General features: G+C 42.4%; 1 protein-coding gene across 1 annotated transcript in view; it reads right to left on the reverse strand.

The window, feature by feature from the left end:
* Positions 1 to 18,477, reverse strand: part of LOC106578659 (dnaJ homolog subfamily C member 13) — a 72,002-nt gene that overhangs the window by 18,006 nt on the left and 35,519 nt on the right. Inside the window, exons 11-31 of the mRNA XM_014157700.2 lie at positions 16,090 to 16,169; positions 15,831 to 16,000; positions 15,562 to 15,594; positions 14,832 to 14,931; positions 14,556 to 14,663; positions 14,256 to 14,411; positions 13,916 to 13,972; positions 13,705 to 13,826; positions 13,471 to 13,546; positions 13,267 to 13,362; positions 12,996 to 13,136; positions 10,846 to 10,863; positions 7,614 to 7,696; positions 7,241 to 7,394; positions 7,031 to 7,134; positions 6,666 to 6,825; positions 3,272 to 3,436; positions 2,960 to 3,064; positions 2,558 to 2,760; positions 2,275 to 2,359; positions 1,655 to 1,809 (exon numbers count right to left, since the gene is read on the reverse strand). Coding sequence (XP_014013175.1) covers positions 1,655 to 1,809; positions 2,275 to 2,359; positions 2,558 to 2,760; positions 2,960 to 3,064; positions 3,272 to 3,436; positions 6,666 to 6,825; positions 7,031 to 7,134; positions 7,241 to 7,394; positions 7,614 to 7,696; positions 10,846 to 10,863; positions 12,996 to 13,136; positions 13,267 to 13,362; positions 13,471 to 13,546; positions 13,705 to 13,826; positions 13,916 to 13,972; positions 14,256 to 14,411; positions 14,556 to 14,663; positions 14,832 to 14,931; positions 15,562 to 15,594; positions 15,831 to 16,000; positions 16,090 to 16,169 — 2,371 coding nt within the window. The remainder of the gene's footprint in view (positions 1 to 1,654; positions 1,810 to 2,274; positions 2,360 to 2,557; positions 2,761 to 2,959; positions 3,065 to 3,271; positions 3,437 to 6,665; positions 6,826 to 7,030; positions 7,135 to 7,240; positions 7,395 to 7,613; positions 7,697 to 10,845; positions 10,864 to 12,995; positions 13,137 to 13,266; positions 13,363 to 13,470; positions 13,547 to 13,704; positions 13,827 to 13,915; positions 13,973 to 14,255; positions 14,412 to 14,555; positions 14,664 to 14,831; positions 14,932 to 15,561; positions 15,595 to 15,830; positions 16,001 to 16,089; positions 16,170 to 18,477) is intronic.

Here is an 18,477-nt window from a genome sequence, read left to right on the forward strand (position 1 = left end):
GTATTTGGCTTAGGTGTTTGTAGACTTCTGATTTCAACTGATCTATCTCTCTCTATATCTATCTAGCCATCTATCTATACATATATATAGTGAGGGGGAAAAAGTATTTGATCCCCTGCTGATTTTGTACGTTTGCCCACTGACACAGAAATGATCAGTCTATAATTTTAATGGTAGGTATATTTGAACAGTGAGTGACAGAATAACAACAAAAAAATCCAGAAAAACGCATGTCAAAAATGTTAGAAATTGATTTTCATTTTAATGAGGGAAATAAGTATTTGACCCCTCTGCAAAACATGACTTAGTACTTGGTGGCAAAACCCTTGTTGGCAATCACAGAGGTCAGACGTTTCTTGTAGTTGGCCACCAGGTTTGCACATATCTCAGGAGGGATTTTGTCCCACTCCTCTTTGCAGATCTTCTCCAAGTCATTAAGGTTTCGAGGCTAACGTTCGGCAACTTGAACCTTCAGCTCCCTCCACAGATTTTCTATGGGATTAAGGTCTGGAGACTGGCTAGGCCACTCCAGGACCTTAATGTGCTTCTTCTTGAGCCACTCCTTTGTTGCCTTGGCCGTGTGTTTTGGGTCATTGTCATGCTGGAATACCTATCCCCGACCCATTTTAAATGCCCTGGCTGAGTGAAGGAGGTTCTCACCCAAGATTTGACGGTACATGGCCCCGTCCATCGTCCCTTTGATGCGGTGAAGTTGTCCTGTCCCCTTAGCAGAAAAACACCCCCAAAGCATAATGTTTCAACCTCCATGTTTGACGGTGGGGATGGTGTTCTTGGGGTCATAGGCAGCATTCCTCCTCCTCCAAACACAGCGAGTTGAGTTGATGCCAAAGAGCTCCATTTTGGTCTCATCTGACCACAACACTTTCACCCAATTGTCCTCTGAATCTTTCAAATGTTCATTGGCAAACTTCAGACGGGCATGTATATGTATTCTTGAGCAGGGGGACCTTGCGGGCGCTGCAGGATTTCAGTCCTTCACGGCATAGTGTGTTACCAATTGTTTTCTTGGTGACTATGGTCCCAGCTGCCTTGAGATCATTGACAAGATCCTCCCATGTAGTTCTGGGCTGATTCCTCACCGTTCTCATGATCATTGCAACTCCACGAGGTGAGATCTTGCATGGAGCCCAAGGCCGAGGGAGATTGGAAGAAACACAAAAGAACTGTCATTTGCGAATAACTGTTGTCACCTTCTCACCAAGGGCCCCCCGTCTGAATTTACCCACCGACATTCCTCTGCACTGCCATTAGCAACTTTTTCTCAGCTGGCACAATATGATTGGCTGCTGTGCGATTCAAACTGTAATCTGTTAAATGAAGAGTTGATGCCCTGCACATTTTTTTTAATAGCATAATTTTATATATTTGGGCTTGGGGAGGGTATCAAGTCAGTTCGAGTCAAAAGGCTCAAGTCCAAGTTAAGTCACGAGTCATTGGTGTTAAAGTCAAAGTCGAGTTTGAAGTGATCCTATTTGTGACTCGAGTCTGACTCGAGTCCAAGTCATGCGACTCAAGTCCACACCTCTGGTAAGTATGTGTGTGTGACATGAGTGTTTGTCATGCGTGGATCGTTATGTGTACATGAGTGTATGACATGCGTGTGTGTCCATGTGCATCTCTCCACCAGTCTGACCTGGCCACAGGCAGCACATTGGAGCCGGTGTACATCATGATGAAGAAGAAGATGCCGGTGAGGTAGAGTCGCTGCAGGTTGGGGTTGTCCTGCATCACCAGGTACAGCACGTTGGCCACCTTCTCTACCAGGATGGGGTCAAAGGTCAGCAGCAGCTGATTGGAGAAGGGAGGAGGAAATAGTACATGTTTCATTACATTTTATTTAACCAGGAAGTGCCATTGAGGTCAGAAGACATCTTTCACAAGGGAGACCTGGGTCTACATTTACCTCAGTACATTTCAGGGCTCGTATTCATAAAGCGTTTCAGAGTAGGAGTACTGATCTAGGATAAGTTTGACCATTTAGATTATAAACATTGGAGCGGGGGACCTGATCCACGGGGGGCCAGCACAGAAAAAAATAATGTATGCATTCACTACTGTAAGTCGCTCTGGATAAGAGCGTCTGCTAAATGACTAAAATGTAAATGTAAATCAGCACACCTTATCTGAGATCCTTTATGAATACCAGTCCAGCTGGCTAAAGTGGTAGGATAGTGATTTGAATGACAACCAAACATGTGAGTGTTATTAACTATGGGAGGGAGATGGAGCTGATAATAGGTTGGTTTCACTCACCTGGCCAATGTGAGGGAGGCAGGTGCTGTCACTGATCAATCTCTTGATCTTGGGTAAGGGACGAATAATGGCATTGTCCTGGTCCCTGGGGAAAGACGGAGACATACTCACACTTTAAACTGGGTTTCAGTGAGAGAAAATGAAAGAGAGGGAAAGAGAAAATGAAAGGATAAAAGAGAGAGAGAAAATTAAAGTGAGAATGAAAGAGCAAGAGAGGGAATGAAAGAGAATAAGAGAGAACAGAAGCGGGGAAAAAGGAGATAACTGATGATCTTCTCCCTACCTGCTGGGGTAGTAGGAGCACATGGTGATGAGCATGTTGAGGATGAGCGTGGCCAGGTCTGTCTCGTTCATCACTGCCTGCCCACTGGCCAGCAGGCACCACTTGAGCTGGGGGATGGCATGCAGGGGGCGCCAGCCGTCCATGCCCTGGGCCCAGCACCGCGTCTTGGCCGTCAGCACACCTGTGTTCCAGAATTCCTGCATCTGTTGCGGGGGGGGCACATGCATGTGTTCAGTCATAAAGACATCATACTTACGGATAGTTCACCCATGTTACAAAATGTACCTTTTCATGGAGATAACAACAACAAAAAACGAATTAATGCAACTGGATCCAGATAAGATCTTTCTTTTGAAGTAGAGCTAAGCATTAGTCTTGGTTTGGCATTCAATAGAAATATACCTCTTCGAAGCTAAAGGGGCCCCTCCTCTCTTTGTCTGCGTTCCCAAAGTACCACTCCTTCTCGCTCTCCCTCTTCATGTCCACCCCGGCCTCGATCACATTGCTCTGACAGACACAAAGACATGTTATTAGCATGAAACCAGACAGACTGGCCTGTGACTGAAGCATATAGCTGGCAAAATTCTATTTGAACTCCAACAGCTATACGCTTCCATCACCTGTAACTGTATCAAAACATACAACTTTAGATATGTGATGAGAAGAATATGCTACCATTTGGGTGGTTCAGACAGGGCAGCGGTAAAGACCTACCTGTAGTGGGACGGTGGCTCGGCTGGTGTGTAGGTGGGCCAGGGTGAGCAGGTCCACTAGGATGCGAACTCCATTGGAGTCCATCACCTCCTTCACATTTTTCTTGTTGAGAATGAGTTTGTTAAGGAAAAGGATCAGTCTGTCTCTTTCCAGTTTGTCTGTAGACTGTAAATACAGAGGGGGAGAGGGAGAAGTTACCATTTCAAATCTGTCCCAAAAGGAACTCTGACAGTGTGTGTGTGTGTGTGCTTTTTGGGCACAATACTGCTTACAGAGCCGGCCGCGCATCCGCACTACAATATGTCGAGTTCCCCTGTATTTGGTAGGGAAAAAGCTGTGTAGACTAGTGCTTGTTTGTGTTTATGAGTCTGTTATCAAAAAATGTGCAACAATGTTGTGTATGTTTCCTGCTAAATCATATATGGCTGTTTTCTAACACTATGGCCTAAAATAAATGAATTCATGGGCAGAACATTATAATGTATATAACCTAGTCTACAGGAATTTGATCAGTTAGGCCTACAGTTCATGCAAAAATATTCAGATCTGGTAAAAGGCCGACATTTGGTCATTTCAATTAGGCAACAAAAATTAATAAAATAAAGACTTTGGAACATGACTATAGAAATCGAAACATTGTCATTTCAGCAGATGATCAACATCCATTTAGGGATATTGGATCCAAAAGCATAACTGTCTTCACTGGTGGTTAGTGCAACATAGTGCAGGTAATAAATTCAATGCAGTATTAGCCTTATATTTAGCTAATGAACGATGGGTTATTATGCATAGATTATTTATATATATATATAAAATAAAATAAAATCACACACACACAAAATTACTAGCACCCCTGACTGGCAATGCACAAACAATGCTTAAACAAATATAAACATAGAGAAACTCAAAATACCAACATGTGAGAAATACTGTACTTTATTAAAGTTTCAATGGAACCAACCAAAAATAATTTATTGATTAAATTAAAAATCAATGTCCTCCAAATCAAGGTTTCACAATTAATGGCACCCTTAAAGATTAATGTAAATAACATCTACCAAAATTAAACCACAAATTAAATTCCACACAGTTTATCTAAGTCTTAAGGAACTATATTGAGCCATTACATCACTTCCTGTTTCACTAGGGTATAAAAATGAGGTAACAAACACCCTGAAGAAAACAAAAGAACTGGCTGTTCAAAAGAGACAGATGGTCGTAGACCTTCATTAATCTGGTGATGGCTACAAGAAGATCCACAAACGATTGAATATACCACTGAGCACTGTCAGGGCAATTATTAAAAACTTCAAAAGATATGGAACAGTTGAAAACCTCACGGATAGAGGACGCAAATGTATTTTGCCCCCCAGGAAAGGGAGGAGGATGGTGAGAAAAGCAACAAAATCCCCAAGAATCACTGTGAAAGAATTGCAGGCCTTGGTGGCATCTTGGGGTCACCAGGTTTCAAAAAGCACCATCAGACGCCACCTCCACAACCACAGGCTCTTTGGAAGGGTTTCCAGAAGAAAGCCCTTTCTGACCCCAAGACACAGATGCAAGCGCTTGGATGTCATTTAAATTATGACTGGAAGAAGGTGCTCTGGTCAGATGAGACCAAAATTGAACGTTTTGGTCAGATACAGCATCGGCATGTTTGACGTCGAAACAGAGATGCATACAAGGAGAGGAACATCATACCCACGGTGAAATATGGAGAGGGGTCAGTGATGTTTCGGGGCTGTTTTATTTCCAGAGGTCCAGGGGCACTGGTTAAGATTGATGGCATAATGAATTCCATCAAGTATCAGGCAATTTTGGCTGACAATCTGGTTGCCTCCGCCAGAAGGCTGGGAGTTGGCTGTAGGTGGACTTTCCAACAAGACAATGACCAGAAACATACCTCAAGATCCACACAGAAATGGTTCTGTGACATCAAAGTCAATGTTCTGCCATGGCCATCTCAGTCGCCGGACCTCAATCCAATCGAAAACCTGTGGACTGAGTGAAAGAGGGCAGTTGATAAGCACAAACCCAAGAATGTGAAGGATCTTGAAAGGATCTGCATAGAGGAATGGTCCAAAATCCCTCAAAATGTGTTCCTTAACCTTGTCAAACATTACAGGAAAAGACTCGATGCTGTTATCCTTGCCAGAGGTGGTTGCACTAAGTACTAAATGAGGAGTGCCAATAATTATGAAACGTTGATTTTGGTTCAATTTATTTTGTATTAAATAATTGTATGATTTTGGTTGGTTCCATTGAAACATTAATAAAGTACAGTACTTCTCACATGTTGGTATTTTGAGTTTCTCTATAATTACATTGTTTATATTTTTTTAAAGTATTGCTTGTGCATTCTTGTTCTGAGAAATGAAGGCTATTCCATGCGAGAAATTGCAAAGAAACTGAAGATCTCGTACAACGCTGTGTACTACTCCCTTCACAGAACAGCGCAAACTGGCTCTAACCAGAATAGAAAGAGCAGTGGGAAACTGAGCAAGAGGACAAGTACATTAGAGTGTCTAGTTTGAGAAACAGATGCCTCACAAGTCGTCGACTGGCAGCTTTATTAAATAGTACCCGCAAAACACCAGTTTCAACGTCAACAGTGAAGAGGTGACTCCGGGATGCTGGCCTTCTAGGCAGAGTTCCTCTGTCCAGTGTCTGTGTTCTTTTTCCCATCTTAATCTTTTCTTTTTATTGGCCAGTCTGAGATGTGGCTTTTTCTTTGCAACTCTGCCTAGAAGGCCATGTCTGACAAATTCTCTAAAATGACATTGGAGAGAAATGAACATTCAATTCTCTGCCAACAGCTCTGGTGGACATTCCTGCAGTCAGCATGCCAATTGCATGCTCCCTCAAAACTTGGGAGACATCTGTGGCATTGAGTTGTGACAAAACTGCACATTTTAGAGTGGCCTTTTACTGTCCCCAGCACAAGGTGCACCTGTGTACTGATCATGCTTTTTAATCAGCTTCTTGATATGCCACACCTGTCAGGTGGATGGATCATCTTAGCAAAGGAGAAATGCTCACTAACAGCTTTTTGTGCGTATGGAACATTTCTGGGATCTTTTATTTCAGCTCATGAAACATGAGACCAACACTTTACATGTTGTGTTTATAGTTTGGTTCAGTATATAATGATTACATTTTGTTATTATGCGTTAGCCTACAAGGTATATATTTTAGATTGATATAAAACTTGTTGGTATTTTATTAGATAGCCTTCAGCTTTCATATAGTGAGTTTCCCAGCCAAGCCAACCCCCGCCGATGTGTTTGTGCGGGGCCAAGCGTGCATTGCAATTGAGTTCTTTGGCTGAACCATTCATGCAAAAATGTTGAGCTATGCGATACTGCTTCAGTTTGTCTGTGTCAGCACCACTGACCCGGTCCAGCATGCCCATGATGTACTTGGTGTCAGTGAAGGGGCCAATCTCATTGCAGCACTTCCCATAGACGATACTGAGGGCTTGTAGGCACAGGCACTTCATGGTGACTTTGGGTGTGAGCAGGAAACGGTGGTAGAGCTCATTGAAGAACTCATACCTAAGAGAGAGAAAGAGAGAGCGAGAGAGCGTGAGAAAGAGCGATGTATGGAGGGAGGAATATTGTGGATTGAAACGTTTACTTTGGAAAAATGTAACAATTGAAACATTAAGTTATGCCTTTCGATTGGATGCAAGAGCAACATTGTCATTAGATGGCTTAGACATTAGATGGCTGATTGTGTTGTAGGTAGCAGATGTCTTACGATCTCTTGATGGACCCCGACTCATCCGTCTGATCCTCTTCCAGCAGCAGACGCAGGTAATAATCACCAATCTTGATCTCATCCGAAAGGCACTCGTACTTGACCTGCAACACACACACGCAAAAGCACACAACCCACACACGTTAGCTAGCAATCCACATGCTGTGTTGATTAATGATAATATCATCGTAATTTGATTTGAACCCTGACCTCAAACTCCTGGTGGTTCCAGGAAATGACGCTAGCGTTGCCCAGCTCGCGGTCTACACCAAAGGCCCTCATCTCACCCTCCAGAGCATCCCGCAGCTCCTCCCGTGTCTTCAGGTTCCAGATGAGGTTGGGCCGCGCGTGGTCCAACTGGAACCTGCGACAAAGGAGAACCAGAGATGGGACTACTTATCCAAAACAAATCACTTTCCTGCATTGATTGAATTTATTTCATCATTTAAAGTAGAAGGCTGCCCCAGCTGCAGAAACATTTATATACATGAAAAATGATCGAGGACAAAACACAATTAAGCCTATACTAGTAAGAGAGACAGTAAGGAGGCCATTTTGTGAGTACGTGACCAAGTGTAGCTACCGGTAGTAGAAGAGCTCCCAGTTGGCTTCAATCTTGATCCTCTGTCTCCTCTTCCTCAGAATGACAGGCTTTTGGTTGGGGTTCTATAGAAAAGCAGCCAAGAACAATGTCAGTCAGTCACTACTACACTAAACATTCTCTCTGGGTTGTTGGACAACTGCTCTACATGAAAGGATAAGACAATGTGAGTGGATGAGTTCAGCTGCCATGATTATGACACCACTCACACCAGCGTTCATGGTAGCCTGAGTGCCAGTCTTTTTGTGCCATCATGCAAACTCCCTGTCACTCATTGTCATACCAAATTGTCATGTTTGGCTTGATAATGACAGTAATATAGTTGGCAAGGGCACATACAGATCTGGATCTAGACTACGTTCAAGGTACAACAGTCAATACACAAATGATAGATAAAAACAAATACGAAGGTATGGCATGTATTGAATAGTGATGGGGGAAAAATATATATTTACATAATCGGGATATTTTTTTTTTTTGATTTTTGTGACTAAATCTAGAATACATTTCTCTTGTTAGGGGGGGCTACATGCACAATACACAAATTCATATAATTGAATAGTTAGCTTGCATCAAAGAGCAAAGCTGTCATCAAGGAAAAGGGTGGCTACTTTGAAGAATCTCAAATATATTTTGATTTGTTTAACACTTTTTTGGTTACTCCAAGATTCCATATGTGTTCCATATAATTTTGATGTCTTCACTACTACTCTACAATGTAGAAAATAGTAAAAATAAAGAAAAACCCTTGAATGAGTAGGTGTGTCCAATCCTTTGACTGGTACTGTATATCTATTCCAAAATATTTAAAATGGGAAACGATTGGGATTCCATATGTCTTGAGAGGCAGGAGGGCAGATTTGGTTAGATTTACTTGAGATGGAGCTGAATTTGTCTATGATCTTCTGGGAGGGATTGAGGAACACCTTCCTAATATTGAGTTGTGTACCCCCCCTTTAACCTCAGAACAGCCTCAATTCGTCAGGGAATGGACCCATGTTGATTCCAATGCTTCCCACAGTTGTGTCAAGTTGGCTGGATGTCCTTTGGGTGGTGGACCATTCTTGATACACACGGGAAACTGTTGAGTGTAAAAACCCAGCAGTGTTTGATGCAAATCAGTACACCTGGCACCTACTACCATACCTCGTTCAAAAGGCACTTCAATATTTTGTCTTGCCCATTTACCCCCTGAATGGCACACATACACAATCCATGTCTCAATTGTCAAGGCTTAAAAATCCTTCTTTAACCTATCTCCTCCCCTTCATCTACACTGACTGAAGTGGATTTAACAAGTGACATCAATAAGGGATCATAGCTTTCACCTGGTCAGTCCATGCATGGAAAGAGCAGATGTCCTTAATATTTTGTATACTTAGTATATAAATGAGATTACATGATCCGTAGAATTGAGAGATATTGGTGCAATTTCTTTCGATTCTCGAATTGCCTGGGCCAGGGGCTCCATAGACAAAAATAGCAGAGGTGAGATGGGATTCACCTTGCCTGCTACTTCTAGTTATTCTGAACGGAACAGAGCAGGCATTGCCTGTTATTACTATGTCTGAGAGATTGGCATATAGTATTTAAAATCATATTAATGAAATTTTAGCCAAGTCCCATATTATCCAACACCGATCAAAGATATGACCATTCTAGTCTATCAAAATCTTTTTTGACATCGAGAGAGAACTGCCCATGGAGCTTAGGTTTCTGATGAAGCATGTAATGGAGGCTGTTTTTATTTTTAACAAATACGCTTTGGGGACGGGACGACAGAATTTTAGAAAATAGTTTCATATCTGTGTTTATCACAGAGCGATAGTGAGCGCACTGGGTGGTGCCATGAACCTTTTTTTTGTTTTAAAAGCTAAATTAGTGCTGTATTTACATCCCTTCCAAATAAACCTTTGTGAATGGCTGTGTTAATCATTTCAAGTAACAGTGGACCTAATTGGTTCCAACATTTGAAATTTACCTCAGGCGGAATACCGTCACAACCAGGTGATTTGCCTTTATTCATGTTAACCAATGCCCCTTTGAGTTCATAGAGAGACACTTGGGGGCTCTCAAGCTGGCTTCCTCTGTTGAGAGAAGAGGAGTTCTTATAGCTTTAAAAAAAGACTCGGTGTGGATTTACAGAGGTGTACAATTTGTTATAGAAAAGGGAGAATCTTTGGTTGATTAATTTAGGTTCTGATAGTAATTCACCTGTGACAGATTAAATAGTTGCAATATCCGCTAATTGACCATTACTGCAAAGCTTGTTTGCCAGTAGACAATATTATTTTTGAAGATACATTATATCGACAATAACACAATATTATTTTTGCACTAGTTGGCTGTACCTGCCCCAAAACTCCAGTGTTTTTCCTTCATAGCTTGTTCCCCATCTTTCTTTCTTTAAATAGGGAGCCGATTTATTTTCAGCACTTTTATTTCCATGACTGATCAAAACTCGTTCTCTCATGGCTCTCTTGTCCCTCTGCAGCAGGCATATGGTGAGTAATATGTTTGAACATCAAATCTCAATAAAATCACAGTATCGAATCGCAATAAATATAGAATCGTGAGAATCGCAATACATTTACTGACCAGTCACTGCTGTCCTTGTCTGTTCCTAAGGCTAGAACTGAGATGGGGAAACAATCTTTTTCCCATAATGCCCATTCATCCTGGAACATGCTTCAGAAGATTTTAAAAAGTTAGGGGAGTTAGTGTCCTTGCCTGTTTTTAAGACTCTGATCGACAACACTGTTTGTGATAACCGCAGTAGTTTCTAATCTTCTATTGTATCTTTAACTTGTGACACTTTGTCTTTCGTGTGTATTCTGTATTTTTCTGTAATGTTTTATGGACACGCTGCCATTTCCCTGTTTTGCCTTCTTGCCAGGTCACTCTCGCAAAATAGGTTTTTAACCTCAATGGGTTGAAACCTGGTTAAAAAAAGTTAAATAAATAAAACAATTCACAAAAATGTTTTACTGTATTGATGAATTCAAATGGACGGACAACGTTTAATGTCCCTGACCACCAGGTGAAAAATACTGCCATGATAACGAACACCAACAAAAACACACAACCTTTGGCATAAACAGTGACAAAAATCAAAATACAGAGATGGGATCCCACAACATAACGTGTCACATGAGCTCTAAATGACTGACAGGTAAGAGGGGGAGGGGTCAAGAGGGAGGTCAGTTCTACTTACCAGGTTATTTCTGTCCTGCTGCATTTGATTGACAGCCGAGAACCACAACAGGCAAGAGAGGGAGGGTGGGGCAAGAGACAACAGAGAGAGATTATTGGTCCTCAGTCAGATAAAACAGAGCTGCTTCTCAATGACGTTAGGTCAAAGGTCATCTGCATCCTAATCCAAATCTTTATTGACAAAAACAGTACGACAGTGTCCAGTCCAGATTCACCCACCGTATGCAATTATATATTTTTATCAAATTAATAAGAATTAAATGCAAATCACAACAGTTGTGGTAGTGATTTTTTTGTGTTTGTGGTGATTGATTGGCAAATAAAAGTCAATAAAATTATTGATTTGAGCTGTAATCACCTATACCCACATTAAGCCTTTAACAATAGTCTCATTCAGAATCTGCAATAATAAGTTCCTTTTTATCTTAGTACTTAGATGAAGAAAAACTAGTGTGGTGAGAGAAAATCCCAGGAAAACGCCATATTATTAAGTATAGGTGAATTTCGGTTTGTGGCAGTGTCGTGGCCAAGTTGATAAAATTTGATTAAAGATTTGAAGGGGAGCCAGAGCAGAGGCAGCTGTGGCCCGTACAGGAGGACAGAGAGTGTCTTCTGTTAATGACTGACCCGGTCAGATGGTCTGCTCTACTCAACGACACACATTAGTCCTAACAAGACTTCTAATTTGTTACACTAACTATGTTACTGTAAATGCTTGCATTACATTCTGTCACCATAACTCACGGTGTTACTCACTCAGGGGCATCATTCATACACTTAGTTGCCCAAAGTAGAAGTCATAACAGCACCAAGAGTTAATAGCAATTCCAGCACCAATACACTCTAAAACCTCTTAAGGATCCACTCCTTTTTTCCAATTTTTGCCTAAAATGACATACCCAAATCTAACTGCCTGTAGCTCAGGACCTGAAGCAAGGATATGTATATTCTTGATACCATTTGAAAGAAAACACTTTGAAGTTTGTGGAAATGTGAAATTAATGTAGGAAAATAACACATTAGATCTGGTAAAAGATAATACAAAGAAAAAAAACCAACAATTTTTGTTTTCTCTTTGTACTGTCATCTTTGAAATGCAAGAGAAAGGCCATAATGTATTATTCCACCCCAGGCGCAATTTAGATTTTGGCCAATAGATGGCAGCAGCGTATGTGCAAAGTTTAAGACTGATCCAATGAACCATCGCATTTCTGTTAATTTTGTATCAAGACTGCCCAAATGTGCCTAATTGGTTTATTAATAACTTTTCAAGTTCCTGACTGTGCACTCTCCTCAAACAATAACATGGTATTCTTTCACTGTAATAGCTACTGTAAATTGGACAGTGCAGTTAGATTAAGAAGAACTTAAGCTTTCTGCCAATATCAGATATGTCTGTCCTGGGAAATGTTCTTGTTACTTACAACCTCATGCTAATCGCATTAGCCTACGTTAGCTCAACTGTCCAGCGGGGGACCCACTGATCCTGTAGAGGTTTTAAAAAGATTTCTGTGGATCCCTCTGACACATAGACAAGCGGAGACAGCACACAGGAAGTAAGCAGCGCATATGCTAGCCATGGGCTCCCGAGTAGCGCAGCGGTCTAAGGCACTGCATCTCAGTGCTAGAGGCTTCACTACAGACCCTGTTTCGATTCCAGGCTGTATCACATCTGGCCGTGATTGGGAGTCCCATAGGGCGGCGCACAATTGGCCCAGCATCGTCCGGGGTAGGCCTTCATTGTAAATAAGAATTTGTTCTTAAGTGACTTACATAGTTAAACAAAGGTTAAATAAAACATTTATAAATAAAATATCTGCTCAGTGGCCTCAAAAACAGCATAGAAAACGGTTTGTTAGAATGTGGTTCAAAACCCACAGGTTGCCCGAGTGTCTCCCCCAAGCCAGGTAATGGCAAAGCTGCTGGATGTTAGCCATGCTAACTGGTACTACAGTACCTGGGCCAGTCCAGCAGACAGCTATGGAACCAGTAGTGTGCTTCTCAGGAGTCTGCAATACCGCTCAGCGCCAGCAGGAGGAGCAAGAGCCAGCAGAGCCAGAATGAGGGCATCACCACTATAGCTACCGGCCCAGAATGAAGCCCCTGAATGGGGGGAGAAAAGCGAGCAGTGAGTCTCTCTCCTCTCCTCACCTCCTTCTGGGCAATGCCCATCTTGTCCCTCCAGTGCATCAGCACAATGTCAGCCTTCTCCTTGGCAAAGTTCTCCACCTCTTTGGCTGCTTTGCCCACCACCCGCTGCCAGTCAGGCACCTTTTGCAGACCAAACTGGTCCTGTAGTCGACAAACAGGGAAAAAATATACAGTACTGTTAGTGGCTACACATTAATTTCTAAAAAGGTACCACAACAGAGTATGGAGTGGGTACAGGGGAATTTGGGCTAGTGTCTCTACAACAGGTTACCGTGGCGATCTTGACGTTGTCTCGGATGTGCATCCTGTCCACGTCTTTCTCCGGGACGGGATCAAGGCTGTCCAGGTATGCCAGCAGCCCCGTCGGCTGAGGGGAGAGAGAGATGGAGAGAATGTACACAATATCAAGTTCCCTGCCCCTGACAGTATGGATGATACACAAGTGAATTGCCTGAACACCTGTCTAGAGCCTCACCAGTATTCTCTTGAGGAGGTTCATGGCAATGGGGTTCTCTGCAGTCCACAGACCCACAAGGTGACGACTTAGCTGCCTGTGGGAAAACAGTTCAAAAACCATGAGTGAGTTTGTCAGAATCCTAAATTGTAATAAGGATACATAATTTGGACTTTTGAGTAAATCATGCATGGATGTTATGGGAGATTTGTGTATAAATCTGAAGTAAACCGATTTCGACCCATTGTACTTTACCTGTTGGTGAGCATCCTCTGGTCTGTGCTGATGGTGAACATGGAGGTGTGTAGGTGTCTGGGCAGTACTCCCTCACTCAGAGCCAACTCCTGCATCTTAGTGGCTATCTCCTTATCCCCCTCCTTATAAACAAAACAAATATTAATCATCACCAATATGATCATCAGAATTCTCCTCTTTTTCATATTAAGCCCTGCTCCCCCAGCCTCACCTCAATGATGGCCTTCATGACCAGGCCTGCTCCCTTCACAATGGCCATAGAGGGGTGCTAACAAAAAAATAAAAAATAAGTCACACATACCTTATACAAAGCAGGTCATACAAAGACACTGTTTGCAGACGCTCTTTCTTCTTTTCAATTTGTCTTTTCGTTTTACCCACCTCCACCACCACCTTTTACCCTCTTCTTTAACTGTTTTTCCTTGTTTGGAAAAGTCATAAAATCAACAATCCTCCCATCATTTCCCCTTTCTCTTAGTCTGAAATCCAAACAAAGAAATGAGCATATCCGTTGGATTCCATACTACCTTTCTCTCACCCCTCCTAGCTACCTGGAAGAGTTTGAAGAGGGTGCGTCCGTTGGAGGCCACCATCTCCAGCAGCATATCAAACTGCTGACCCTCGCTGGTCTCGCTGTAGGGGGCGCACAGGGCAAAGGTCAGGAAGTCTAGCAGTGAGCTGATCACAAGTGCCCCTGTGCCGTGTTCCTAGAGGGAGGGTAGAGAAGTGGAAGAAAGAAGAGTGTAAAGGAGACTGTCAATAAAGAACCAAAATGGCTTCCTTTGGTTTACTGCCGGGTTTCGGGACGACCAACAAAAAAGGTTAGTAGAGGTTGAGGCTGACACACGTACCACATTGCTGACAAACTTCTCTAGAAGGTTGTCCAGGAATTTCTTGGAAGACATCAGTGAGGCCTTGTTCAGTTGCTCCTGACGCAGGTCGTAGTCATCGTGCATCGGCTGCAAATTAAAATTGCTATTCAATTGAAAATTCTCAATTTAAAATTGTGCATTACCAAAAGCAGTCACATTCTGTGTACTGTCATGTCGCCACACCAATATTGTGTGTAAGATGGTGTGTGTGTGCGCGCTTTCAGTACCTGCTCGGGGAATGCAAATAGCACTTACACACATAAGAGCACAGAGCATGTCTATGGCGGCGTGTGTCACTCCGTTGTTGTTCCTTTTCAGAGCTTTCACCGTTTTCACCCCTAACTTCTCCCGGAACCTGCAAAACACACACACAGATTAAACTATACAGAGACTCACTCATTCATTTCACTGACATGATAGGGAGACAAGGGGGACAGTCATTGACACTGGAAATTCAAAAAGGGCCTCATATTTGATACACAAATATCTTTTCAAAGGGGTCTGGGGGTTTATTCTCAATTCCACAGGAACCAAGAATATAAATACACATCCTCTCATACATCTCAGTGACCCCAGAGGAGAGAGAGATAGTGTCCTGGATATATGAGAGAGAAAGAGAGACCCAGTGAGAGAGATAGTGAGAGCAAAATAGAGAAAGAGATAAGCACACACAAACTGTACACAGGCAGACAGAGGTGAAGAAGAGAGATGGAGGGATGACATCACTTCTCTTTTGCTCTCCCAGTGTTTGAGACACATGAAAGGAGAGTAGTAGACAGATTGCAGGCTAGCCAGCCCGAGACAGACAGCAGGCCAGAGAGACAGCAGGCCAGAGAGACAGCAGGCCAGAGAGACAGAAACAGAGCTAACGGGCAGAGACAGACAGACAAACAGACGTAGTCAGTCAGTGAGTCAGACAGACAAGAGGCAGAGAGAGAGGGAAAACAGACAGAGGGCAGACTGAGATGTATGGATTCATATTTACGTTCCATCTGTGAATCCAGACCCTTGACCAGACCTTGGAATGACAGAGTATGTCTGTTACCTACACGCTTACCACAACACAACATAGTAATAACTATCAGTAGGAGAGGGGGATGGAAAGATAAGGATGGGGAGAATGCAGCAGAGGTGGGGAGAGATGAAGAGAACAATTAGACAGTCAGAGCTTTGAAGGAGGGAGAGAGGGGTAGTGAGAGGAGAAACGTAAAGTCAGGAAGAAATGTTAGCAGTGTGTGTGTTTTGATGCCTTACTTGGGCAGCTGTGTGAAGGCCTGGAAACCTGCCTTGGAGGCTACGAGGCGTCGGATGGCGTGAAAGTGGCTCTCCAGCTCGGCATTGAGGCCCGGCAGCTCACACTCCTGGGACAGCAGGGCCAAGATGGCGTTGCTGATCAGCTTCTCCTTGTTCTCTGAAAACAGACCCTGAGAGACAGGCGGAGGAAAGGAGTGTTAAGGTAGGCCTAATACACTTACAGACACACACACTCTCCTTGGTAGGGTTGAACACTCACGTCTTGGGTGACCGCATGCAGCACGCCGCTGTAGGATACGTTAGCATTGAATCTGAACACTGCGTCTGCAAAGTTTCCATCTGAGAAGGACAGACAGAAACACTTTGTCATCGAGCCTGAAAGTTAAAGCCTGGTCCGACATTACATGAATTAAATGAGCCCGAGCGCGAAAAAGGCAGATTTCTAGAAGACAGTATATTGATTTAAACTGGTGTTGAGAACAATGCGGCAGAGGCGGGCTGAAGCTGAGTGAGGAGACGAAGAAACAGCCCTTGGGCACTGGTTCTCAATCCTGGTCCTGGGGACCCAAAGGGCTGCACATTTTTGTTTTTGCCATAACACTACACAGCTGATTCAAATTATCAACTCATCATGAGGCTTTGATGAATTGAATCAGGTTTGTAGTGCTAGAGCAAAAATAAAAATGTGCACCCCTTTGGGTCCCCAGGACCAGGATTGAGAACCACTGCCCTTGGGCCTACAGAAAGAGCAGAGAGAGGAAATCTCACCTTAGTTATGATCCACTGAATGACAAAAATATTGAAATAAAGTAGGATAATGTAATTAAAGGCATGTATCAAATTGTTGCTTAAACTGAAACCCCCAAAGTCATATCCTACCATTATTTTTTTATTTATTAACCCTTATTTTACCAGGTATGTTGACTGATAACACCTTCTCATTTACAGCAATGCCCTGGGGAATAGTTACAGGGAAGAGGGATAAATGAGCCAATCGGAAGCTGATTTTGATAAATCAATCAATGTCAGAATTTTGTTTTCACTGAATCTCTGTTTGGATATTTGGCAGGGATGTAACGATTCATCGCTAAGTATCCGTCCCTGATTCATACATTTAAGATACTAGAGCATCGGTCTGCAGATCCCAAACCGCTCCAAATGTAGCATGCATGCATCGATCAGAAAAATCGATTCAAATATGACAAATCGCCGTTTCACAATTATATAAAATCTTTATATTACATTATTTCTGCCTTCAGAAAATACCTAATCTTTTGTGACAACTGATGCATCCTCACCTTCAGTGTCGAAGTAAGCATGTAATGGTGTTGACAGTCATTGATCTACAAGTCATTTTCCATGCCAACCCCAGGCAATATTAGTAGTCTACTGTAGTCAAACTGCGCACTGTGTCCAGCTTCACACACTGACCAATGCGAGGTACGCGGCCTGATCTTACACATCTGCACGGTACCTTCAGCTTCAAAGGCAAAAAATAAAATAAGACAGTCAGCTTTATTAGTTGAGTGACAACCTATGTATACTGAACAAAATGATAAACTCAACATGTAAAGTGTTGGTCCCATGTTTCATGAGCTGAAATAAAAGATCCTTGAAATGTTCCATATGCACAAAAAGCTTATTTCTCTCAAATTTTCCTACACAAATTTGTTTACATCCCTGTTAGTGAGCATTTCTCCTTTGACAAGATAATCCATCCACCTAACAGCTGTGGCATATCAATAGGCTGATTAAAGAGTATGATCCTTCCACAGGTGCACCTCGCGCTGGGGACAATAAAAGGTAACTTTAAAATGTGCAGTTTTGTCACACAACACAATGCCACAGATGTAAAAAATGTTGAGGGAGCTTGCAATTGGCATGCTAAGTGCAGGAATGTCCACCAGAGCTGTTGCCAGAGAATTGAATGTTAATTTCTCTACCATAAGCTGCTTCCAATGTCGTTTTAAAGAATTTGGCAGTATGTCCAACAGGCCTCACAACTGCAGACCACGTGTGACCACGTCAGCCCAAGACCTCCACATCCAGCATCTTCACCAGCTGATGTAACTGATGAGTATTTCTATCTGTAATAAAGCCCTTTTGTTGGGAAAAACTAATCCTGATTGGCTGAGCCTGGCTCCCAAATGGGTGGGCCTATGATCTCCCAAGCCCACCCATGGCTACACCCCTGCCCAGTCATGTGAAATCAATAGATTAGGGCCTCATGAATTTATTTCAATTGACTGATTTCAAAATTTGAATTTAATTTTTTTCTATATTTTTGTTAGGTTATTGTTATCTATGTGCGGTTGAAAATGTTGTTTTACCAGAATAAAAGTAAACGGTCAAAACCATTCAATTTTGAGATGGGGGTGAAATCCAAAATTATATTGATAAATATACTGTATTTATTTATTTATTTTGCACCCTTGCACCCCAGTATTTCTACTTTGCACATTCACCTACTGCAAATCTACAATTCCAGTGTTTATTAATTGCTATATTGTATTTACTTCGCCACCGTGGCCTTTTTATTGCCTTTACCTCCCTTATCTCACCTCATTTGCTCACATTGTATATAGACTTGTTTTTGTACTGTATTATTGACTGTATGTTTGTTTTACTCCATGTGTAACTCTGTGTT

Source organism: Salmo salar, chromosome ssa19 (assembly GCF_905237065.1).
Source record: "Salmo salar chromosome ssa19, Ssal_v3.1, whole genome shotgun sequence".
NCBI lineage: Eukaryota > Metazoa > Chordata > Actinopteri > Salmoniformes > Salmonidae > Salmo > Salmo salar.